At 40.5% G+C, this 24,607-nt stretch overlaps 3 protein-coding genes across 12 annotated transcripts in view; 2 read left to right on the forward strand and 1 right to left on the reverse strand.

Moving 5' to 3' along the window:
* Positions 1-662: 662 nt before the first annotated feature.
* Positions 663-6,720, reverse strand: rap1gapl (RAP1 GTPase activating protein-like). 2 transcript variants are annotated; one of them, XM_023426329.2, is made up of 19 exons: positions 6,326-6,718; positions 6,125-6,157; positions 5,925-6,015; positions 5,682-5,717; positions 5,541-5,588; positions 5,172-5,369; positions 4,960-5,057; positions 4,614-4,692; positions 4,064-4,117; positions 3,873-3,956; positions 3,646-3,746; positions 3,427-3,556; positions 3,138-3,299; positions 2,529-2,600; positions 2,008-2,094; positions 1,763-1,918; positions 1,577-1,660; positions 1,457-1,476; positions 663-1,367 (listed from the first exon to the last, which is right to left on the reverse strand). In XM_023426329.2, the coding sequence occupies exons 1-19, from the start codon at positions 6,394-6,396 to the stop codon at positions 1,277-1,279; spliced, it is 1,695 nt and encodes a 564-aa protein (XP_023282097.2). In that variant the 5' UTR covers positions 6,397-6,718; the 3' UTR covers positions 663-1,276. The 2 variants fall into 2 exon arrangements, with proteins under 2 accessions (XP_023282097.2, XP_087035473.1); XM_087179347.1 differs by lacking the exon at positions 4,064-4,117 and having other exon boundaries at positions 6,326-6,720.
* Positions 6,721-7,981: 1,261 nt separating this feature from the next.
* On the forward strand, positions 7,982-15,889 carry casp2 (caspase 2, apoptosis-related cysteine peptidase). Of its 8 annotated transcripts, none has more exons than XM_023426305.2 (13): positions 7,982-8,120; positions 8,522-8,685; positions 9,061-9,231; positions 9,349-9,411; positions 9,581-9,781; positions 10,021-10,081; positions 10,518-10,609; positions 10,843-11,028; positions 11,688-11,816; positions 11,923-12,013; positions 12,951-13,151; positions 13,788-13,897; positions 14,003-15,889. In XM_023426305.2, the coding sequence occupies exons 2-13, from the start codon at positions 8,536-8,538 to the stop codon at positions 14,135-14,137; spliced, it is 1,590 nt and encodes a 529-aa protein (XP_023282073.1). In that variant the 5' UTR covers positions 7,982-8,120; positions 8,522-8,535; the 3' UTR covers positions 14,138-15,889. The 8 variants fall into 8 exon arrangements, with proteins under 8 accessions (XP_023282073.1, XP_023282074.1, XP_087035463.1 ...); XM_023426306.2 differs by having other exon boundaries at positions 7,988-8,131; XM_087179337.1 differs by having other exon boundaries at positions 7,988-8,131; positions 12,951-13,139.
* Positions 15,890-17,289: 1,400 nt separating this feature from the next.
* Positions 17,290-24,607, forward strand: part of clcn1b (chloride channel, voltage-sensitive 1b) — a 29,894-nt gene continuing 22,576 nt past the window's right edge. Inside the window, exon 1 of one of the 2 annotated variants that reach the window (XM_023426446.2) lies at positions 17,290-17,517. In XM_023426446.2, coding sequence (XP_023282214.1) covers positions 17,467-17,517 — 51 coding nt within the window. In that variant the 5' untranslated portion in view covers positions 17,290-17,466. The remainder of the gene's footprint in view (positions 17,518-24,607) is intronic. The other variant, XR_002761825.2, reaches the window with a different exon arrangement.

Below are 24,607 nucleotides of genomic sequence, written 5' to 3' on the forward strand. Positions count from 1 at the left end.
TTCTTAAAAAGGAAAACAGAAATAAAGATTACCATAAATATCCTTAATATGTATTGTCTTTATCTCAATTCCAAACAATATAGAAACATATGTGATATATGATGAATTTCTGCAATTTAACCCTGCTGGTTGTTTTTTTGTGAAAAAGTCATAATGTCTGTAAAAAGCCCGGCAGCTAAAGTTACTGAAAAATTGTCATCTAATAGGAAATACGTTTAATGGCCAAACTTTACAGTTAATATAACATGGAGTTTGATCACCATTTTCACAGATAATGTTAATGACTTTTTTTTTTTATTTTTATTGCATCGTAACATTATATTATGGTCAAAGTTAGTTGCTAATGTTATTGAAAATATCTTTTTTTCAGAGGTGCATTTGCAGCCGACCCGCTGGTCAGGTTGATTTGACACAAACGCTTGTTCATTCATTTCCCCACCGTGTCACTGCAGAACTGCCTGAATTGAGGTTCAGAGGTTCAGAGGTTCTCAGGACACATGGTGTTTATGGTAGATTAATATTAAGTGACAGTAACATTAGCTGCTAATTCTGCCCAATACAAATTTGATATTCATATGAGATAGTGACGATTACTGTACCTTCCAGTATTGCATACAAAAAATCTAGTAGCAAGGTGAAAAGAAAGAAAAAAGACAACGTAATGATTCAAAAGTCAATGTAATGTGATGAAATGTCAGTGATCTTAGCTGATACATTACAATTCACTACAATATCGAGGTAAAACCCCTTTGACACAGCATGAGCAACCCAGCAGTGTGTTCATAGGACCCAAAACAACCCAGATTTATGAACCAGCATCATCAACCCCACAATGTGTTTACAGAAACAACCCAGCACTTTTTTGAGCGTACCGTTAAACCCATCTTTTTAATATAATTTCTGCTGCTGTTCCCAAACTATGTCTCCATCATCGGTATGTATATCCAACATTATCACACAACTGATTTCCTGATTATTTACACACAAGTAACATTTTCACATTAAATAACAAGAGCAGTGAACTCATTGCTTTCTTTAAATTATTCTCTGCAATTTAACATGTCGTACATTTCACTGAAATACAATTTATTCATCTAGAATATCACTGCTATGACGGTAAAATATATATTCTCAGAAATACTATTTACTTTTAGAATCTATTTACATTATTATATTATTATTTTATTATCCACCTGGATAATAAAATAATAACCATATAGGCTAGCAATGTCTATATGTGCATTTGTGTCTAAAATCTACAAATGGATATTTATTTCTATGTCTCCTCTTGAGGACTCGCTTGATCTTTGACTTCAGCTGGTCCCAAACTGTCAGCGGGAGCAGGCTGAGATCCTGGAGATTTATCACTGAAAACCAGGGAAGAGAGTATTACTTTGTCTTACTCGTCTATATCATTTAATTAAACCATACAAAAGATAGTTTTCATGATTCGTACCTCTCTCCATCTTTCTCTGCCTGCAACAAAGGATAGAGAAGATTATTATTATTATTATTATTATTGTTGTTATTATTAATATTCAGTCAAACATCTTATCATCTCATTGTGAGGTTTTACCTGTGGCTTCTGTGATGCACTGCTACCTGTCTTCCTGGGTACTCCGAGAGTCTCAAAAGAATGGCTCCGGACTCTGATGGCTCTCTAATAAGAGACAGTGGAAGGAAAAAATGTACATTTGAAAATAGTGAACTCAAGCATTTGAGAGTTTCTCAAACTTCAACGACGAGCGAGGCCAACATTCACCTTAAAATTTTCAATGAATCCTCCGCTCCCCTCAGATGCCCCCCGTACACCCTCAGAAGAGGGGAAAGCAGAGAGTGATGGATCCCCCATCATGCACTGGGAACGAGTGGAGAGTTCAGCCTGCAAGCTCTCTAAGAGCGACGAACGAGTCCGGAGCTTAGTAAATGGTGCAGACAGGGCAGAGAGATTAATACTCATGAACAAACATTAATACGGTTAAAACACGTGTTGTGTATTTTCTCTACCTCTAATTTGCTGAAGCGCTCCGCCTTATAGCAGGAAATCTCTGCATTGATGAGCTTGGTCAGAAGGAATTCTCTCAAGACAGAGCGCTAAAAGACAAGACAGGGAACCAAGACTTGTGAAGAATCAATGTAATAATGTATTATTATTATTAATGTATTAAACTGTAACAATCCAGAGAAGCAAGACATGGACTCAATTTCTGACAGGCAGTGCTCACAGGTGGAGAAAACCAAAGTTTACCAGGTCAATAATCAAAGCAAGGTTTGTTAACAAGACAATGGGCATAAGCAGGAAGGCCAATAAAACCTGAGGCAGACAAGACGATGAGACAAAGGTCATCGTAGGAATGTTACTAATAACATTAGCCACGACTTGGGGGGAAATGACAGGGGTTGAAATAACTATTATCAACTGAAAAGTTGACAACAAAGAAAAATATTTTGAATTTGGCTTTTTGAAGTATCAAGAAAAATGAGAGCAGCTGACTCAGGCACTTGTAGGCCTCTGTATCGGTTCTTACATCTGTGAAGACGGGAGGATGTGGGATGACTGGACCAAAAGGAGGAACATCCTCTCTGGCTGTGACACACACCTGTGTAGAAGAGGAAAAAACAGATAGAGCATAACTTATGAACTGGCTTGGCTGGTATTATGAGCCAATATTAGCTCATCACAGATCTGTACCAGTATAAACTGTATGCTATGTCTGCTGATAAATAACAAAACACAAGAGGGAAGTGTGGAGAGAATGAAGATGTGTAGAAGAAAGCGCCATATGGGTCTCGCAATGGTCCCTTTCATTCTACGGGGTTTTACGGGGTAACGGCTTGCATTGTTTGTCCACCAGGGAGCACTGACAAGTTTATTCTACTGAAAAATGTCTCACTAAGTACATATATATCAATCATAATTCCAAATTCAAGGTCTCCTTATCAAAATATGTTTTTCATGTTGATTGTTTATCTTGAATAAATAAATATCAGCTGATGTATTGTTGGTTTTATTGAAGTCTCAAATACCAATGTTAGGATCATCCTCACAGTTGGGCTCTAGAAGGATTTTTAGCATAGAGGGAAATCAATAAACTTTCAAAAACAGAATGCCACTTATATTCTGTTTTTTTACTCACCTGGTACGCAGCTCCACCTGCCTCCTCCCCTCTCTGAATCCTCCGCACCACCACGAAACAGTGCAGAAAGTGAGACTTGATAACATCAGATAGAAAAGGGGTCTGGCCCTCCTGGTAGACCAAAGCTACAATGTCATTACCAATGTGTCTTTTTCTTTGTAACTGTGTAGGATGGTGAGGAGAAGGAGAAAAAGTGTGTCAGTGTCTGTTCAAGTAACTTGTCCCAAAAATATCCCCAGAGAGAATGAGTTATGAATCATCAGCGCACAACAGAGTGAGATTCAGAGACCTGCTGTTGGTCCCCCTCTGTGAAAGGCAGTTTAGTTGCGACATGGAAGATGATTTCTCTTCCATGAAAGGAAGTGAAGACTGCTTCACTTCCTGTCTGACCATGACACACATCCAGTCCACCCCTGAACCTGAGAAAAGGGAGTGAGGAGATGAAATCATGTGATTTTACACGATGCATTTGTCATATCTGCAACTAAACAACAACGCCGTGGGTTACCCGGTGAAGCCTTGCAGCTGAATTGTTTCTCCCAAAACGGACAGGAACTCTTTAAACTCTTCGCTTTCGTCGTTGTTACTGAGTATGTCCTCCTCGGTGAACTAGAGAGAGACGGATGGTGTCTGAGAGGGAGTAGTTATGATATGACGCCATATTTCAGTGTTTTTTATTTATTTATTTATTTAATAAAAATGCAGGACATCGTAAAGTAAAGCACCAGTCCTTACCTGCCCATCCTTTTGGTACAAAACGCCAAACTTGAAATTAGGAGACACTCTGTGTTCATCAAATGCAGTTATGAGTTCTGGAGCCTGAAGGATGAGAGTGGGAGATCAGCTTTAAGAGGACTGGTCTCAAATAAGTGGTCGGTCTTTTTTTTTGTTTGTTTGTTTTGTTGTAATCAACTTTAGAACATTACCTTGAGGTAGCTGACCACTTCAAACTTTGAGACAGTCACTCTGTCACAGAGCATCTAGAAAGAATATAATTAATTTTGACTCTATTGACATCTCTTAATCAGCCATCTACCAGTGACTGAAAGTATCTGAGTACATTTACTCAAGCACTGTAATGAATTAAAATTATGAGTTACTTTACTTGAATACTTTATGCCATTTAACTACTTCGCTACTTTTCAAAGGTAAATACTGAACTTTCTACTCCACTACATTTATTTGACAGCTACAGTTACTAATTACATGACAGATTATTATTCTGTTTTATTCTACATACAAGTTTTATATGTAACTGTAGGATAGATTATCATACATCAAACTTCCCAAAAGTTTATAAAGTTGTTAAAATGAACTCCATTTCAACCAGCTACGATAAATAAAATGCGTCATATGTGTTAATACATCAATAAAAATGAGCAAGTAATATAATTCATAATATTTTTACAGTGTATGTAACATTTACTGAAGTATTAGATCTGGATACTTTTCCCACCAGAATAAATAGTTTGGTACCTTTGCTAATTCAACAGCAGATGGGATGTTAGGGAAGAGAGACACGGAGAAAACCCCATGCAAAGAGCACTCCTTCATTCTGCGAGACAAAATAAAAAATTTCTGTGATGCAGTTGCATCACCTTCAGACATGTTTTATAAATATACTATGCTTCGAATAATCGTTTGGGTCTTCCACAACAAAGTTCAATTATCTCGTGACTTGTATTTTAATCAAATTTAAAAAGAAATTCAACACACATCATTCTGCACAGTGAAGCTCACGTCCAAGTGAGGTAACAATACCCGCAGCTTACAATATGCAAAAAGTGTCTCTTAGTTGGTTAAAATGGCCAAAGATCTTAACCTTAGTATCACCCGTAGCTTATTCTCCTCTTCCTCCAAACACACAGAGAGAACCAGCGGCCCCAGAGATGCATCCACTGCTGTGAATGAATGATGGTACTAGAGGGGCAAAGCAATATATTCCTTGAAATTCCACAATAGGTATTATTACACTTAGTTTGAATATGAATACATTTATTTAGCTGGATAAAGCTTTATTTGAAGTCTACTAACCCTCGAGCAGAAGAACTCGTGGTAGATTTTGGCCTCTCTGTCTCTTTCCATGATGTCGTAGCTCTCTGGATCAAGGCCATGGTGGGAAGAGGTTGGACTCACATCTACAAGCCTCTCCAGTGAGGGGTCTATCCAGTAGCCCCCTGACTTTGAAGGGAGAATGAGCGGCAGTTCTCCACCTATTGTTAAAAGCTGAGACTAAAATAGACACAAAGAAGAACCTGATAATTCTGACAAGGGCTTGTCTTGTTCGTTGTTTTGGGAAACAAATGTAATGGTGATCATGAAAAGGTCAGTGTCAACACACACGGGATCGCACCCGTACATAGAGTCAGCTCTGTGGTTTTTATTCTCAGATTAAAGACTAACCTTCAGAGGCAGAGGGAATTCACACCGCTGCTCATCGATCCTGCTGCCCTGATGGACAAAAGGAACATTGATGATAAGAAACTTCTGCTGCTCAGGCATCACTGGACACACCAACACAAGATCAATCGTACTGTAACTCACCTGCAGCTTTTCAATGATTTCAAACAGCTCTGTGTCCTGATATAAACAACAGGCAGCAGACATCAGACAGAAATGCAGATGGAGAGAGGGAAGGGAAACATGGGCAGGAAGAGGAACAAGACAAATGACTCAGCCACAAGTGGAAAGTGACTTCTGCAGAAATGCTGTGTATGGAAATACATTAAGTATATTGAATTACAATAAGAAGGGGACGGTGAATGCTGAACATAATAATGATAACACCTTCTGGTTGCTGCTGGATGAGAGGAAAGGCTTGCTCTCACTGGCAGGAGAGTCCAGGATGTCCAGTATGTTGTCTTCTGCAGATTCAGGTCTGCAGCAACAGGTTGATTTACACAACACGACAGCACAGTTCTTTGCTTCTCATTCAGTTCTCACAGTTTACAATAAAGCTGAAATGTTAACAATGGAATTAACCTCACCTTGTTTCATCCCCACATGTGAATCTGTCCACACTGTAAACAAGGAAGTGAAAACTGCTCAGAGAGGAAAACGTATCATCTTAAACCACCAGATTCACTTATATCTAAAATAATGATATTGATTCAGTATTTGTAGCTACTCAGTTGACTTTTTGTAGAGATTTTCAGTCCTAATATGAGACAAATAGTGTTTCTACTCACCCTCCATACGCCCCAAAAGTGAAACTTCTCTTCCTGGAGAAGGACGTGTCATTCCTCTTTTCTCTCTCCATGGCTTTGGTGTCACTGTGAGTGTTTGTACATGCCAGTTTGTTGCCGAGTCAATCAGGGATGGCTATGGTTGAATTAATTCACTCTATCATTCTGTCACTCCTCCTCCTCTCTGCCCCCTGCCTCTCACTCATTTAAGTTTCCCCTTCCTCCCCTCCCTGGTCCTGCTGTCAGCCAGGCAGGCAGCGTTAACCCACTCATGGTCGCAGGTGTAGCAGCCATCGCAAACTATACAGCAGACATGGCCAAGTTACTTCATGCTATCGATCGATCCTTGTGCTTGAATTTTCACGTGGTTTGTTGGACTGACTGATCTTAAAGGTATACTTGTAAATAAATAAAGAAATGGAGGAGCCATTTTCTCCCGGACCAGTTACCCTTTGAGTCAGTAAGGATCATCAATTATTGACAGCACACACAGTGAGGGTGAGGAGATAGACAGCAGGGGAGGGTGAAGTAGGCCTCAGGAGAGGGAGGAAGACAAAAAGAAAGAGACAGAGGAGGTGTGCATGGTGTCTCACATGACGCAAATTGCATTATTTCTATTAAATATGAATCTTAATTAGATGGTTGGTAACAGAGTTATAGCCTACATAATCTGTATTTATCAAACACCTGCAAGTGAAATTTTGACTATAGTAAAGGCTAAAAGTAAAAGCCCCTCACTTTTAGCCCTATACTTGCAACCTTTAAAAAGCTATTTATCATATCTCTTTTGACCAGAGGTTGGGGGAAAAGTACAAATAACACAATTTAAAAATACACCATTACAACTAATAGTCCCTCTTTTAAAATGCTACCTATGTAAAAGTGAAATTACAGTTTTTCACATTTCAAATTATATGAAATTTTGCAGAATACCATACCAGAAAAGTAAGATTTTTTTTTCAAGAATGAGCATATGCAGATGGTCCTATCAGTGTTGGATTATCATTATAATATTCAATAATGTATAAGCAGACTTTTTATGTTGTAGCTAGTTAAGATGGAGATTATTTTTTCAACTAGGCTACTTTCTACAAACTGTTGTTGGGTAGTTTTATCTTCAACAAATGTATCAAACAACATATCAACATATTATGTATGTTTAAGAAGTATGTTCTTGAAGTATAAAATAGAATAAAATAAATATACTGGAGTAAAGTACAAGTTCCCCAAAATTTTACTTAAGCACATGTCTCAGTTACATTCCTCTTGGCTTACATATCTTAATTATATGTTTGTGTGTTTTTCAGCAATGATCACGCCTATCTTCATGAATGGAAATGATTTTACTTTGAATCCCACTCAATTCCTTCTTCCAAGAAAATAAAAATCCGCCCTCTTCTTGTCAGATGGCCTACTATTAGAGAGCTGTTTGTGCCTGTCTTCAAAGCGCTTCTTATCAATTGGTTACTTATTTACAGAAAACAGATTCAAATTCAAAATGCCCTTGAATCCACGATTTTACAGTAGTTTTACAGTAGGTGGCGACCGCCTGTAAGAAGCCAGGCAATTGGCCACTTGAAACGCCAATCAAATTGTATTGCGCTGTCATTGGCCCCGATCCAAAACAACGAGATTGTAGCCCCGCCCCTTCTCATTGCAGCACTGAGTACCCGCGGAAGTTAGTTTCTGGAGTGAAGACGGGATGTTGTTAATTTGCGTAAAATAGTGTGAAACACGTCGACATTTTGCTGTGGTTTTTCTGGATATTTCCACACGCCGTTGCATAAACAGAACAGCGGTAAGAAGAAGGTGCGGAAAGAATAACATTTCGCTCATTTTAATGCAGGAAAAAAAGGGGCAATCGAAGTTAGCTAGCTTGCAAGTTAGCATTGGTAATTAGCCACCAGCGTTCAGGTTACCTGTCAATATAGCGTTAACTTATCAACAAATTTTAACCAACACTAATGCACTTTTAACATTCAGTTAATTATTTAGCGGCATGACCCAGTGATAGAGCATCCGACACAATTACACAGAAACAAAAAAACCCCAAAAACAAACAAGAAACACACGGCACAGTATGTTTTGTAGTGACACACTACAGTTATTGACATTGCCCATTGCTTCGTTATACTGTGGTTTAATTTTCCTTTTACTGCTATGGAGGTTCATGTGTATTTTTTCCTGTCCTGTAACCAGTCTGTTGGGGCAAAATGTTGGAGTGTGGCATGCTGGACCGGGACAGACAGACTCTTCGGAGGCGCTCTGCTGTTCTCTGCAAACAACTGGTGGTAGATGAGATGCTCATTCAGTCACTGCAGGCAGACGACATCCTAACTGAGAGCATGGCAGAGACCATCATGGTATGTGAAGACTCATACTTGTCACAGGATTAATAGTATATAGTAAATACCTAACCATTATCTGTCAACGCAAATGATCTTAGTTAACAGTAGTCATCTGTAATTTCTGTGACATACCTTCAACTTGAATGCTTGAAATGAGTGTATCCCAACCTGGTAGTCAGGAACAATAAGGGGTCACGTGATAAATCTGTGAAATCAAACAATGACAATGGAGATGCTTCATTTTTTTTAATTGTTACTGTTATGTCTATTATAGACAAATCTTAGTGACATGGAGAGTCAACAGTGGGTGGTTTGGACACAAAATATTATTATTACATTTAGTCTTTGTCAGTGATCTTAAGTTTTCTGATCTGATCACCTCTACTCTAGGCTGAGCAAACATCTCAGAAACGAAGCTGGCGTTTGCTACTACTCTTACCAAAGCGAGGGCCCAGAGCCTTCAGCAGCTTCTGTGCAGCTCTGCAAGAAACTGAGCAGCAGCATCTGTGTGACCTGCTCACACAGTCACTACAAAAAGATGACAAAGAGACACATGTAGAGGTGAGTGTATACATCATTTAACATCAGTGCACATCACCTCACACACAGCACAAAGCTATACACAGCAGAATATTATTTGAGTTAGTGCAGTTTTTTTAGAGTGTTTTATACTCACAGAGGATTCAGCCTGAGGAAGAGCCAGAAGGAAAGGCCATGCAGACAACAGAAAAAAAGAGAGAGGTGAGCAGAGAGCCTGCAATCCCTCAAACAAGATTACTGATAAAAAAAAACTACTGTTGGGAGAAGTTTGTATCATTAAATATATGTTTTTAAGGCAGTTTCACAATTGTCAGCTCAGTTACACATGCACACAATTTGAAGTTAAAGTTCTAAAAATGGTATGTTCCAGTCAAATGGTCTTCTGCAGATATCCTTATTAGACAGAGAGGAAAAGAGTGAGGTGAGCAGCACCACATCATGCCCCGACCAAGCTTCAGATAGCTGCCTACACTCAGAGTCATCATTCAGAGGGTTGGTCCCAGTCAGGGAGGAGGACAGGAACAAAGACAGACGGAGGATGAAGAGAGGAGGAAGAGATCAGCAAACTGATGTGAGAATTACAAACCACATCCATCTTATGTTGACAAGCAGATGGCCTGCTGGGGTAGTCAGACAGCAGGCAAGAGATTCCCTAATAGTTAAGTTACAATTGCAGTTGTCATATTTCCACAACAAACAACAGCTGCTGCCACTGAAAGAACAAAATCCCTTATTATCTGTATAATATAGCTTGTGTTTTAGCAGCTAATGTTTTGTCTTTAATAATTTGTGCATGTTGTTAAATTTCAGAGGTCTCCTCTCCCACTTCCCACCCAGGAGGGTATTGCAGCCAAGAGAGCACGGACACATGGTGAGTGGTATTGCCGTGTGGCCTGCATTCATGTTAAAATAGGTTTCTTTGTGTTCAGTGTTGTTGTCAATATTTTTCTGTTTCCCTGGAGACACCGGGCGGTGTCTGGACAAAAGAGTTTATCCGTTCAGTTTTAAAACACAGGTAAATTAATACACTTTAACACAAAAACATTCTGTGGCTAACAGCTGCTTAGATGAGTTTCGTCTGTGTGAACTGCCTATTATATAATCTTATCACTGAGAGAAGTGTAGACGTGTGGTTGCTCTAGCATTTGGCTACTGCCTGTACCTGCAGGTGCCACTCCCCAAGAGTGACTCATTCACAGCAGTGTAGTACACAGTTTGTTATCACACCATTGCTGGCGACTTGAAAATGTGCATCAGCATTTTAGTTTGTAATAAGCAGAGGTTTTGATTGTGTGTGTGTTCTGCAGAATCCATGGAGTTTAGTCTGGATGCAGATAGTCCCATCAACACTCCCGTGCTCCCGTGCACTCCTGACTTTTACCTCTCTCACTGCCAGCAGGTAAAATACTTTTCTTCATCAACAGGTTTGCAGCTTCTTAACTGTGATATGATTTACCTGTGGCTTCTTAAGAGCACATGTCATACATCTTCAGTGTCACACCGTCACACTGGATATTGTAGAGCACTAAATACTGAGATGCATAAAACTTTGAGATTCTACATTGAGATACGTTGGCATGAGGCATTTTGGACTCACTGATCCATTTTATTCTCTCACTTGACCCACTCCAGTCTTACAGAATGAATTCATCCCCTCGTGGCTTTGCCTTGGTGATCAGTAACGTGACCTTTGACACTTGTGCTGCTGCTGCTGACCTTGACCCCAGGAAGGGAGGTGAAGTCGATGATGAAGTCCTCAGGAAGGTCTTCACAGAGCTCGACTACATGGTTGCTGTCCACAGAGACCTCACTGCTCAGGTAGCACTCACACAGACGCAGGCTCTATATGAATTCACAGGATGCTGTTTGAAACGTGAACTATCACATTTAGTCGATTGATGATGGCTTATAGCTGAAACGCTTTCTTTGATTGATATTAAACAATAAGAGTATTTAACTCTGAGTGCCGGCATTTCTTTTATCTTATTTAGTCTATAAACATAAAAAATGGAAACTATAAAAGTGAGAGGAACCTTATGACCTTGAGTCATTCCGACAAAGTCACTTAGCGGGTGTTTGTAGAAAAAGCGCTCTTTGTTTGCCAAGTTTGTTCAGCTCATTTCCCATTTCAGGGCTGTTCCGTGTGGCAATGTTATAGCAAAGTAAACACATATTCTTCATTTCAGTCATTTCGTCTGTTCTAAGAATCTTGAAACGAGGAGTGAGTAAGCATGTTGGTTGTCATTGTCTTGCTCACAGAGACTTGTTAGAAGTGTGGGTATTAGCTTTGAGAGTGAGGAGACCTTGACTTTAAATGAAATTGCTGCTGAAATCCAGAATGATCTATGTAACCACCTGGTTGCCTTACCAGCCACTTCAGTATGAAAAAAGCAACCTGCCAACAAAAGCTTGGAAAGCTTTAGAAAACATTCTTATATGTTCCTCACCAATTCTCTAATTCTTTATTCTTTGTGTAGGGTATGAGGTCGTGCATTGAGAATTTTTGCCGACGGCAAGACCACCGGACAGTGGACAGCTGTGTGGTGTGTCTTCTCTCCCATGGAGTGGAAGGAGCTGTATATGGCACAGACGGAGAGCTCCTGCAGGTGTGTTTCCTTAATATTTTTCTTTGCTGATGTATGTAATGTCACAGAATGGTAAAGATACATTCCTCTATTCAGACATTTAACTTGAGACATGTATCATTTTCAGCTGGACTGGGTGTTTGAGGCCTTTGACAATGCGCACTGTCCACTGCTACAAAATAAACCGAAAATGTTTTTCATCCAGGCCTGCAGAGGAGGTAAGCAGGTGGCAATTTATAAATGGTATCATAATATGTCAAATTCTAATGTTCTTCATTAGGCCTGAATAAATAGAATACAATGAGTACAATAACTCTCCATGAACATGATATGAATCTGTGGCTTTACCAAGCTCCTGGCTAATTAGTCCGTTTCTATGAGGGAGGTTATGGCCTGACAACACTGCTGATGACGCCTCTGACAAATCCTCAGACCCCTCAGGACAAATCCTAATTACTGTCATGCATTTCCTCGCTCCACCACAGAGCCCACTACAGGTGTGCTACTCAAAGGCCATTAGATGTGGTTGGCCAATGCCTCTGCAAACAGCTTCAGTGAAAATCAATAATTGTTTTGTCCCAGTGTTTGCAGTTTCATGGGTTATGTAAAAATTACTTACAGTAGGTGAAAATCTGGGTTCAAGAATTTAAAATTTGCATACGTTGTGTGGGCTGAAATGGTCAGGCTTTTTGACGGTTTTGTCATGCAGTTAAAGCAGCGTGTGATTTTTAACCAAGGCTCATGCATTTCTAATAATCCATTTGAAGTAATGGTCCTTGATATTTGATGATTACAGAAATTGTTTTTCAGTTTTTGGTTCATCACAGAAGGTTGAGTTGCAGAAAATCAGTGTGTGCCCATGGGCTTGACACTGATCATTAAACAGCTTTGTCTTGGATTTGCTAAGAAGCGTATTTTTGTCAGGACTCTGGTCAAGACCACTTAAGTCGAGTCCAAATAAGGGTTGAGTATGAGTGAAGACAGATAAAATATCAATTTAACTCTGTTGAGACCAAAGACTGTAATAGGCAAGACAAACCTACAATTGTACAAAAAATGTCTCAAGACTAAGACCAAACTCATCACTGGTTTTTGCACCAAATATTTAAAAAAAACTCATATTAGAGGCTAAATTGAAACCTTTTTGTCTTCCAGATGAGATGGACTGTGGAGTGGAGCAGATAGATGGACCAGCGAGGACTTGCTCCCCGAGCTGTGAACAGCGAGATGCTGGGAGGGAAGGACAAGGGGATGCAGACTCCAGACAGAGAGGGGACTTAGGGAGGCCCAGGATTAAACTGCCCCAGCGGTCTGACATGATCTGTGGCTTCGCATCTCTCAAAGGTCAGAGAATTTGTAAGTTTGTCCCTTTTTTTGCTATTCTGGGATGGATTTAATTGTTTCATGTACAAACATATTAATTAACTGAAAATTGTACAGTTTAAAAAAAAAAAAGAATGTGTGGGCAAATTAATGGTGGCAGTACAGATGTGCAGTAATGTATGCAATGGGAAAAGAGAGGTTTTTACAAGCTTCTATTTAGTCATTGAAGCAGCATTTCAACCATGAAAATTAAATCAGTGTGTGGGCTTTTTTTTCCACTCCATAATACTGATTTTGTCATGCTCTTCTACCCAGCTGGGATTGAATTTGCACTGGTTTTCCACCAGTAATGCATGCACAGGAACTAACTACAAGAAATATCCAACATGGATGACATTGGTGGCTTTCAAGTGTGTGAGGGGAAAAACCTTAAAATTATATTGGTCAAATTAGTTTCCTGATTTACTCATTTTGGTCAGAGTTAGGCCGTACAGTTAAATGCTGTGTGAAATGCAGAAACACTTCATATTGAAATCCCGGTGTATGATATAAATTCATTATTTTCAGTCTCTGTTTCCAGTAATGTAAATACCAGACACCTTTGCTCTGTCTCCCTGCATCTCATCTCAATGTATTAAGCCTTTATTGTTTGATCTCTTCCTCTTCAAGGCACAGCAGCCATGCGAAACACCAAGAGAGGATCCTGGTTTATCCAGGAACTTAACACAGCACTCCGCCTCCACGCCAGAGACACACACCTTGCAGACATCCTCGTACAGGTGAATATAAGTGTCCTATACTTTCATATACTAAATGCACAGTTTAATTTTGCTTTCTTGCCTGTAATTTTCTCATCTCATCTTTTTTCTCTCACCTGTTTCTAGGTCAACGGTCGTATCAAGGAGCGGGAGGGTTACGCCCCGGGCACCGCCCACCATCGCTGCAAAGAGATGTCAGAGTTCACCAGCTCATTGTGCAAAGACCTCTACCTGTTCCCCAAGTACCAGCCCCAGTATTAATATATGCAAATATGAACATACAGTGATTAACACACACAGACCATCATTCCTTGCATCAAAGCATCTCAACAAGGGCACACAACTTTCATTCAGCCAATTAATGCCACACACTCAGACATTCCCCTGTTACAACTTTGCATACAAACACTTCTGTGTAAATACTGCCTCCACAAACACACATACACACACACGCGCACACACAAACACACATACACACACACGCGCACACACACACACACACACACACGCACGCACGCACGCACGCACATACTCACACAGATCTTGGAAAGAAAAAAGGAGCAAGCTTATGTTAATCTACATGTACTCAGAAAAGAGCAACATATTAGCATACACTTTATGCATTTATCTGTGTGTCTGTGTCTATGCCAGTTAGATTTTGATCCTTTTTAGTAGAGACACATTTATTTTTTTCTGACTGCACAGCTACATTGAGGTTTCACACGTCTCTCTTTTTAAACAGTATTTTGTACACAGATCTATTTTTGTGGCTTTATTTTGTATGAAATTGTTTTTATAAGGATTTTTAATCCCATTTTACTTTTATTTGTACATACTGTTTGTTAAAAGTTATGACCATTTCTTGTTTTTAGTGAAGTGACAGGCAGGGGGCAGTACAGCTGAGAAAAATCCATTTCATCATCTCGCTTTCACCAATATTATTTATGTCCCCTGCAGTTCAAAATGATCTTTACTGTTATGATTGCACATAGTTTTTATTTAAGTGACAGTCTACAGCTACATTGATGATGAAGAAGTAAAGTCATAGTTGCAGGTTTGTAACTGCTCTTGTCTTCACATAGCCTTATGAAGAGGAAAGTACCTGCAGGGCAGCTTCAAAACAAAATTTTGTTTTTTGTCATTTTTTCCTTTTCTTTATTTCCATGTAGATTTTCAACCAGCAAAAGAAATCAGCATTTTTAAAATTTCATGAACGCACCCAATGAAACTCTGTTACTGTAGATGTGTCCCTGTCAGGGTGGTGGGCTGCCAGTGGAATGTGGTGCTACTTGTGGGTCATACATCTACTGTATGAACTTTGACCTTTACTCTAACTTTGACTCCTGATGGTGTTTCCACCAATGTGAGTGCTGCACACTCAGTGCCCTTACTGTATATTCATGTTATTTTTACTTTATCTGATGCAGTAAGGACAAAACATGTATTTCTTATGTCTTCCGCAAACTATTTGCAGTATCCTACAGCCGTCTGTGCCATGTGAGGATTGGACAATTTTAGGACTATGGTGGTGCTTTCACAGTATATTGTATCACTTTGGCACCCCCCCACACACACACACACACTGAGGAAATCTATTTCTTAAGGCTGTGTGTGAGCATTGATGTTTCCCAGAAAAGGCCTGACCAGGCGAAGTGTGTTTAGTTACAACAGTGTTGTTGTGAGGAAAGAAACAATATATGGTCAAAACAGTATTGATTGTTAACCACCTGTAAACAAAGACACTTGAAGCTGCGTGTGAGGTGTTCGTGATAGAGAACGTGCTCACTCCTCTCCTCTCCTCCTTTTGGTTATTATAATTAGGCAATATAATTGGTAAAACAAAATCACTGGAGTCGTATAAAGGGGTAACACTGCTGCAGAGTGAGAAGGTTGATATTTGTTGCCAAGTTCTGCTGAGGTGGGGGGGGGGGGTCAGGAGAAACTTTTATTTCTGTCAACACCAGTGACTGCCAATATACTGTACAATAAACAGGCCTTGGTTTTTTAACAAGATACATTGAAGTATTTTTTTTCTTAAAGCTGCATGTGCACATGTGTGTATTTGGGCTGCATACGTCTGGTCTAAGCTGAACCCTGCAGAGTGAGTGTGTGTGGCTTCTGTACAAATGCAACACAGAGGCTGCGCCGGTGCATGCTACGCTTTATTTGATCCTCCTTGTTGCTGTGTTTGTGTGTGTTGTTCCCGGCGTACAGCCTGTCCTCTCCGTTCTCAGGTATAGTATAACTAGCTCCCCACTATTCCGCTGCGCTCAGGTCTCTCCATGCTGTGACTGGGACGTATGTATCTCTCTTACACTGCCCACAGTGATAATGTTCTTAGTGTATCAGATAGAGGCCCAGCCAGCTGTCCACAGTCATTCTCCCATGACACACACACACACAAACACACACACACACGCCGGCGGTCAGAGTAACACATTTCTCGCTGGCCTCCGGTGTAGCTGTGAGATTAGCCTGTTATGTGCTGGCGTGTGGACCACAAAGCAGGGCGGGGTTAAGAGGGATCTGTGTGTGTCTGTGTGTCTTTGTGGTTTTCATAATGGCTGCCTGTCTCATCAAACATGAAAGGAAGAACCAGGACTCCATGAGTTAGAGACGTTTAGATTAACTTGTCTGAGTGGGATGTGGACTCTCTCTGGGGGTGCAGAGTGGTGGCGGTCTACCCGGAAGGCCTGGGAGCTTTTCAGTTTCTAGTGAAGGATGTGCAGCACATATACACTCAGCTCTCTTCCTGCATTAGCTCCTGTTGATATCTGAACCTGCTGCTGAAGTTAGGCAATATGGAGATCACTTTACCGTTATGAGCATTTTTGGGGTGTGTGTTTTACCGTGGGAGGGCACATTCAGCGCCCCCCACCCACCCCCGAGGGAGGACTGCCGTAGCATGTGAGTGTTATGGGGATTGCCTTGCATCATTGGCTGATAAGGTGTGAGCTGTCATAGGGGTGTCGTGTGCACCTTCCTGCTCACGTTGCAGGGGCAGCCCTATGGGGGGTGCCCTTCCAACCCTTACCCCCACTCTCACCTCCCCTGTCCAAACAAGAACAGTCCATCCAAACACACACACACACACACACACACCTAATGGCCGGCTGGCAGGGAGGGTGCTGCTAAGGGCAACAAGTCGTGTGTGTGTGTGTGTGTGTGCGTGTGTGTGTGCGTGTGTTATTAGGTGTCTGCAGTTCTAATAAAGGAAAGCGCTGCGTCCTTCACTGCCTCATCAGATGGCTTTACTCTGCTTTGTCGGCCTGTCTGATTTGTGTCTGTGCGTCTGTCAGTCCTGCAGTGGAGCTGGATGGCTCGCAGCCTCTGGATCATCTGGAGAAGAGCGTGGTCGCGAAGGATCTCATCTGAGTGTTTTTGATTTTCTCTGCGTAACCAGTGTGTGAGAATGCGTTTATAGGAGAGTAAGAAACTTAAGAAGATGTGTGCGTGTTTATTTCACCTGGTCTAAAGTGTGTATACAGTATATAAGTGAGAGAGAGAGAGTGCGTGTATGGTGTTGCCCACGCCACTGGAAATGCTGGGGTGTCCAGCGAGGTTATTTTTGGATCAGTGACAGCGTGTCAATGGCTGCAGATGCGTCGCAAAGGAAGGCTCTGAGATACCAACAGACCCTGGTAGGACTTTACCAAATCTTCCTTTACCTGCCTGCCTGTCTGCTGTCCTATCTGCCTCTTATAATGCCCTTCCTTTCTCCCCTGATTTAATGTCACTTCACCTGCCTCTCCATCATCTCTCCATCTACCTACCTGTCTCTGTTTCTGCTCCTTCATTATTTTTCCTGATTCTTTCACACCTAAATGTCATTACTTTTATTCCACAATTTTCTTCTGGTCATTTGTTTTCATCTATTGCATCCTGCCTCATCAACAAGCAGCGCTTTATATCTTTCCTGTTTCTCTACTGCATCACACACAGCCCTCCCAATGGCCTTGTGTTGAATCAATTTTTTTCATCTCAGCTATCTTCCTCCTCCTCTGTTCTATTTACTTCCTGGGCAAGATTTCTGCAACTTTATAGCAAGTTTATTTGTACAGCCCTCAAACACATTAACAGTCTCTGCTGGTTTCACACTGCCCACATAACGAAACACTGAGCGAAGGCGATAGATAAAATGAATTTTATTATTTATTTGGTGTGAACACACCAAGCTCTTATTTGATCACTTGCATTCGGTGGTTGTTATTTTTATTGATTTTTTTGCATCGTCCAGATTATATCCTTAGGCACCTTGCTTCTATATGTCCCTTTTTCTCGCCTTCTCTCTGTACGCCTCAAGCCGCAGCCTTGTAAAGTCATTGCTGTTTTCATGTGTTGGTGGATATAAATACCGATATACAGGAAACCTGAGCAGACAGGTTAGATGTACGTGTTGAGATGAAGTCATGTCACTATATCCCCCCGTTCATCTGTTTAAATACTCATCTTAAATAATGCTCATTCCTCCCAGGAGCATCTTGAGATGTCTTGTGGTGTTTCACCGCCACTGACTCATTTATTTTATACTCTGTCCAATCACACCGTTTCTATGGACATGACTCTGATCGCATCAGATTGTTGTTTTTTAGTGGATGATTTGAAGCATTGTGTTTTTTGTTCTGGGTTTTTAAAGGTTCTTTTTCTGCTAAATTGACGATGAATTATAAGATGGAACAATGACAAATACGTGAGTAACCGAGGTTGGAGCAGCTGGGGTGTGCGTGTACGTGTTAAAGCAGCCTGAGCAACTGTCAAAGTGAAGAGGAGCAGTGAGAGAGTGTCAGCTCCTCTTCTCCTTTGAGAAGATGGATGATTGCCCAAAGCAAAATCTCTAATCCCTAACCCTCCTGGAGCCTCTCGGGGGCCCACAGGTCAGATATAAATAAGAAATCTCAATTAATCACACTATTTACAGGCTTAATATCTCCCTGAAAAGTCACATGTCTCTCAGGTGTGAAAGCTGTGATGGCGTCTCTGTGTGTGTGAGAGAGGAAATTAGAGCCTTGAAGGATTTGAGGAGTTTATGTGTAGAGCTGTTAATAGATCGCCCTAATATAATTTATTTATTGATCAGGAGCAGGATATGGTGGTGTTTATTTTCAGGTTTGTGATTTAGCCGGCTAAATCTTCACAGATGTACACTGGTGATGGGAGTTAATGTTAGATGTCTGCATTTTTAATATTCTTAGTGAGTGTTGAGGTTAAAACAGGATTACATTTGGTTAAAAGGTGAGTGTTTTATTAGATGTTTAGGTTACACATAACTGTTGCTTCAACTCCATTTAAATAATATTTCACCTTGTAGTAAGAACCTGCTTCGTACTGAAATATAGTGCTTTAAATGCTGTAAAAACAAGGTTTAAGCTTTAGCTGTTGTATTATTTTTATACAATACTGGATTCCACAGAGACAAGTAGCAATATGAATAAGACAAAGAAATTAAATAAAAAATGGATAAATTGGAGTAAAAATAAAAAAGAAATAGAATGAATTACAATAAGAAACACTATTTAACGGCTTTTAAATAGTGTTATTATTTAACGGGTCTGAAATTTTTTAATAATTTTCTAGATAGTTTCCTGGAAAGTACTATGTAATTTGATACTAATGTTAGGGAAATATAATTGAAAGACAAGCTCCATTGAAATATTGTTCATTCATCACTGAAAACTGAATTATTTACATGCTGAATTGATTCTATAAAATGTTTTTAACATTTTTGCATATTCAGCTGACCTGCTCTCCACTGACTCGCACAAAACAATTAATTATAATTAATACCATTTGAACACTATCTCTAGTTTCCCTATTGTATGAAGTGCTGTCTCGTGCACACCTGGTAGACAGCTACAATATTTCAATGAAGAGCCAAACGTCCAACTTCTCATGTAGAAATGTTGCACTTGTAATAAACTTATCGTTGACAGTCACTGTGTGAGACTTAAAAATCTGTCTTTCCCCGTCATTAATTGATACTTATACTCAGTGGCCACTTTATTAGGTACGTCAGCAGAATCTGATGCAATGCAATACAGCAGCCCTGAAATGACATGTATCATTACGAAGTTCAAAATGTTCACTTGACAAATGAATGTAGTCCATCACAACGTGACAGTGAACTAGGACATTGATGCACAAATCTAACTGAATTTATACATTTCCACCAATGTCGACCAAAAGTGACATTATGAGATTCGTAAAAAGATAGAAGTTATGGCAGGGCTGTTCTGTTGGATTACAGTAGACTGTTCAAGTGTTCCTAATAAAGTGGCCTTTATGTGTAATTACATGATTCTTTGAAGGAAACATCTTGGAAATTATTAGAAAATGTTCCAGGCATTATGGACCTGTAAGATAAAGCCTTGCTCGAAAACACTTTATCAACAATAGCGATAAGGTCTGGAACTCAGACGTTTAAAAAACTCACTTTTCAGCAAATTGTAGCCCAGTCACCTGGACATCTTTTGACCTGCAAATGACCAAATTAATGCTCGCCGCGTTTGTAAAGTTGTCTTTATTGCTCCCAAGTCACACAGCTGTTGTTGACCCTTGACCTTAACAAGGAGGAAGCTCCCTCCGCGGCCCCGTGTCACGCTGACAGGCGCTCCAGCAGGGTGGCGAGAACTGCAAGAGCTGCTTTTGTATACACCTGGTTGTGCATTACAATCTATGTGATGGATGTGGTTAAAAATGAGGTTGTGTGAGGAGACGAGTCTCAATCTGTGAGAATGTCAACAGCAGTGAAATAGATCTCAGAAGTCTCAAATGTTACGGGCTACTAAAAGAGATAATGTTCACCTACCAAATGTCTCACGGACTGAAATGACAGGGATGTAGACGATTAAGCCATTAAATTTCATATGATATCGCAGTCACTTGATGGGTCTTTTCAATTACAAAGGTGGCTATAATGTAATAATTAAGCCGCTAGCTGGTACATCAATAGCCACAGGATGAAACACCATGTTAAGGTTGCAGTAGTGTCAATAACTTGTCATTGTTTTTGTGTAAAGGTTAAAGACCTCCATCTGTCTGTGCAACTGGCCTCCTGGGAGAGATGGGCCAAAAGAGAGACAAACAGCGTGAGAGAGGCAGAGGTGTGGAGAAGTGTGTCAGTGAACATTGGGTCACACTGCTGCTAAATTTATCCACGAGTAAGGTTTCACCTCAGGGGTGGGGGGGTTGGATGGATGGGGACAAGGGGTGGTGAGAGGGAAAGTTTCAGGGGGAAGAGTAAGGGAGAAAGAAACGTGAAAGGCTGCATACAAGAGTTCAGGCGTAGGTGAGACGGCTTCTGATATCAAATATGTAATGGTGGCTTATAGAGCCATAAAATATGGAACTGAATACACGTCAGGGCCTCATTTCCCAAATACATCTTAAGGCTTCGATGATCTTAACTCTGGGACCCAGATCGTAAGAGACTGCAGTCATTTTCCTATGATTTCCGCTCAGAATGACCTCTGAATGTGACTAACGATTAATATCTGGCCAATAAATTAAACCATTAATTATATAGAAGAAAAGAAAATATAATATGATATATATGTATTTCATAATTCATCCAAAAATGACAAGTAATAGAGTCAAATTTTAATAATATAAGAATTATTAACGTTGCATAACATAATATAACATAATATAACATAATATAACATAACTACATTGGGTTGCTTTAGTCGACTAGTGGATTAAGGCATTGACAATAAAATCACTGTCCATGGTTTGAGTCTGATCGAGGATCTTTGTTGCATGTTGTTCCGCAGCTTTTTTTCCTCTCAAAAATGCCTAAAAATACTTTTAGATGATAATGACAAACAATAACAGGTGACAAGAAGGAATCCTGCACTACATTATATTTAGGTAGTCTATGAGAAGGAGAAATGTTTTAAAACAGGGTTAGATTAAATCAGGTGCTCAGGTTTTCAGCAGGGTGTCTCATGGACTCGAGCATCCAGTCTGTCCCAGCATGCATCAGGGGAAACGCAGTGAAACTATACGATACAAATACCAGTTCATTGCAGGGTAAAACACAATAGTGGTGAAACTGAAATGAAGTATTGTTATTTTCAAACTGACAGCGGTGCTCCACATTCAGGGCCAGTAGTAGTTTTGTAGCGACAAACGCATCCAACCCCACTTCACCCAGAGTTAAATAAAACATCAACAGTCCAACAAACCGGCTGAACCCCTCTGTTTTTTTCACATATAAATGCAAACAGCTACCTGCTGGGAATGAGAACCAGCAGCAGTCTGGTCCCCAAAGACCCAGAAACCACGTGAGAACTTCTGGGTCAAAACAGAACAGCAGATAGTGACCCACTTTAAGTCCCACAGTTGGAGGACGGCAAGACAGATAAAGGTGAAGACTATAGAACCCAACTGATTTAATGTCCCGCCGATACTGGCTTATCCAAAATAAAACAGCATTGGTCTGTAAGCTGCAAGAAATGTAATGTACAGATGTTCTGTAGGCAACATTTTTATGTAATCTGACCCTTAATTTTCTTAAATCAAAATTAATTAACTTTTATTCATTGTTTCACGTCAAGTTTAAAGTTTACTGCTATCTGATTTCCACTGATACTGTCGCCTTTTACAGCAAAGGACAGGATATTATGTTGCCTCACTTATTTTTGTCATAACTTCAATCTTTAATAACCACATTTGAGGAATCGCTGCCAAAATAAAAGTGTTTGTGTACAAAAACAAATGTTGCCAAAAAAAACAGGATACTGTGTTCTGTCCTTGAGCCGAGTCGGGCTTCAGTAAAGCATGTGTTCTATGCTGAAGGCATTTAAAGTACAGAACAGTATTATCCGCCCACATGATGTTAGTATGGTTATGGTCTCCACTCAGTTAGCAGGTATCATTTTCATTCCTTAGGCATGTGTCCTTCCTGCCTGCTATCGTTTATGATTCTGCTGCAGGATTCTGTTGGAATCTGCTGGATCGGCCGCCTGACCGAGGATCTATCCCGCTGAATTAAGAGCTGCTGACAATTTATTGTCAAGCTTCAAGTGTCTGTATTAACCTCTACTGCTTTCCCCCTCTCGCTCTGTGCGCGTGTGTGCGTGTGTGCGTGTGTGCGTGTGTGCGTGTGTGCGTGTGTGCGTGTGTGTGTGTGTGTGTGTGTGACTGACCATACCTGTCAGTCACTGAGGTCCATACTGTATGGAGGCAGCAGGTAACAGGTACAGTCTGTGTCCGTCACTCTGGCAAAGACAGGAAAGGACAGATGTAAGACAAAGATACCCAGAGAAAGAATTACAGTATATTAGAGACAAGAAAAGAGATCGAGCAGCGACCTGCAGGAGGAACAGCTAACAAGATGAGGGAGCGGATCAACACTTTTGAGACAGTTCTGAATATAGATCAGTTTCTGGTAAGGTTATCTCATTTGTACATTGAAATGTCTTCCTGAAGTTGGAACAGTTTTTTGCAAGGACTGATGCTTTAATGACTTAAGTGAGAGCTAGAGAAAGGCAGCGTTTGTACTGCTTCTTGCTTGTTTGTTGACTTTACATTTTAAATTTCACGCTGCGGCGAGGCCAAATTAAATGTAAACCAGCTTTACAGAGGATAAAAAGGCCTCCACGGTTGATTTTTCCTGGATTACTTGGTGTGAAGTTGAACTGCAGGCTCATACATAACACATTGGAAGTTTACAGTTTGGTTTATTTTTCTCCTTTGGCTGCGCCGACATGCCTTAATTAGAACATGACAGCTTGAACAGTGTTTGGACGAGGCATGGAAATGTTATTGTGCTGGTTAATTAGTGTATGCATATGGAGACATGCGCTTCTGGAATGTGTGTGTGTGTGTGTTTGTGTGTGTCTGTGTGTGAGAGAGAGAGATGGGGGGGTAATCTCCTGATCTATCCGTCAGTGAACGGGTCAGATTTTATCATTAACCTTGTGCTAAGGGACAGGACTATATTGTTGTATAGCCTCACCACACACACACACACACACACACACACACACACACACACACACACAGAGGCTTCCATTTATACACACTTGTAAACACAAACATAAACTTTGCATGCTTAAGAAGCCACACAAACACACACAGATATATATGAATATGCAGCGCTGACTCTCTCTCATAAGGGACGCAGGAATGTGCTATTATTTTTTTAATTAACTCTCAATGTCACACTGCCCTCCAACCTCTGTATCTATTAGCAGCTCTCACTATGACTTAAGCTCTCTCTCCCTCCCTCTCTCCCCCTCTCTTTCTTTCAACAAGCCTGTTTCTGCTTTTTGTTTACACTTGAAGTTGCCTCTTCCCTCTTTCTTGTGCTTTTACAGGACGGATTACCTTGTTAAAGCCAGCTCATAAAAGGCAGATCCATAAATGAATTCAAAGCTCCTGACAGCTCACTGGCAAAAATGTAACACAGGCTTTGTATTCCTAACAAAGCCAGGGAAGGAATGGTTTGCATCCATTTTCTTCATCCCGTGAGACCTGCAATAAGAACAGCAGTAAAAGCTCGAGTTCTTACAGTAGAGCACAAGAAACGAATAAGGAGGGGTGCGAGTGTCAGAGCTGTACTGTAACGCCTGACTTACTTTCATGTGTTGTAGAGAGATCAGAGAGAAAAAAGGGCAGGAAAATAATAAGAGCCACGAGGGAAGGTAGAGGGAACCTTGCTGTGAGTAAATTAGTGCAGGTGGAGAAGGAAGAGGAGTGTGTGTGTGTGTGTGTGTGTGTGTGTGTGTG

This window comes from Seriola lalandi, unplaced genomic scaffold, assembly GCF_002814215.2.
Source record: "Seriola lalandi dorsalis isolate HSWRI2012SDOR001 ecotype SW California unplaced genomic scaffold, Sedor1 jcf7180002054825, whole genome shotgun sequence".
Classification (NCBI taxonomy): Eukaryota; Metazoa; Chordata; class Actinopteri; order Carangiformes; family Carangidae; genus Seriola; species Seriola lalandi.

What these genes read in the sequence shown, in the direction of transcription:
- rap1gapl (XM_023426329.2), bottom strand. Translation starts at nt 6,396, where the DNA reads ATGGAGAGAGAAAAGAGGAATGACACGTCCTTCTCCAGGAAGAGAAGT. An exon ending in AAGCTACGGGTGATACTAAG is followed by an intron (nt 4,693 to 4,959) that starts GTTAAGATCTTT and finishes TTTGTCTCGCAG; the next exon opens with AATGAAGGAGTGCTCTTTGC. An exon ending in GTGCATCACAGAAGCCACAG is followed by an intron (nt 1,477 to 1,576) that starts GTAAAACCTCAC and finishes CCTTTGTTGCAG; the next exon opens with GCAGAGAAAGATGGAGAGAG.
- casp2 (XM_023426305.2), top strand. Translation starts at nt 8,536, where the DNA reads ATGTTGGAGTGTGGCATGCTGGACCGGGACAGACAGACTCTTCGGAGG. An exon ending in ACAAAGAGACACATGTAGAG is followed by an intron (nt 9,232 to 9,348) that starts GTGAGTGTATAC and finishes TTATACTCACAG; the next exon opens with AGGATTCAGCCTGAGGAAGA. An exon ending in GAAGAGATCAGCAAACTGAT is followed by an intron (nt 9,782 to 10,020) that starts GTGAGAATTACA and finishes GTTAAATTTCAG; the next exon opens with AGGTCTCCTCTCCCACTTCC.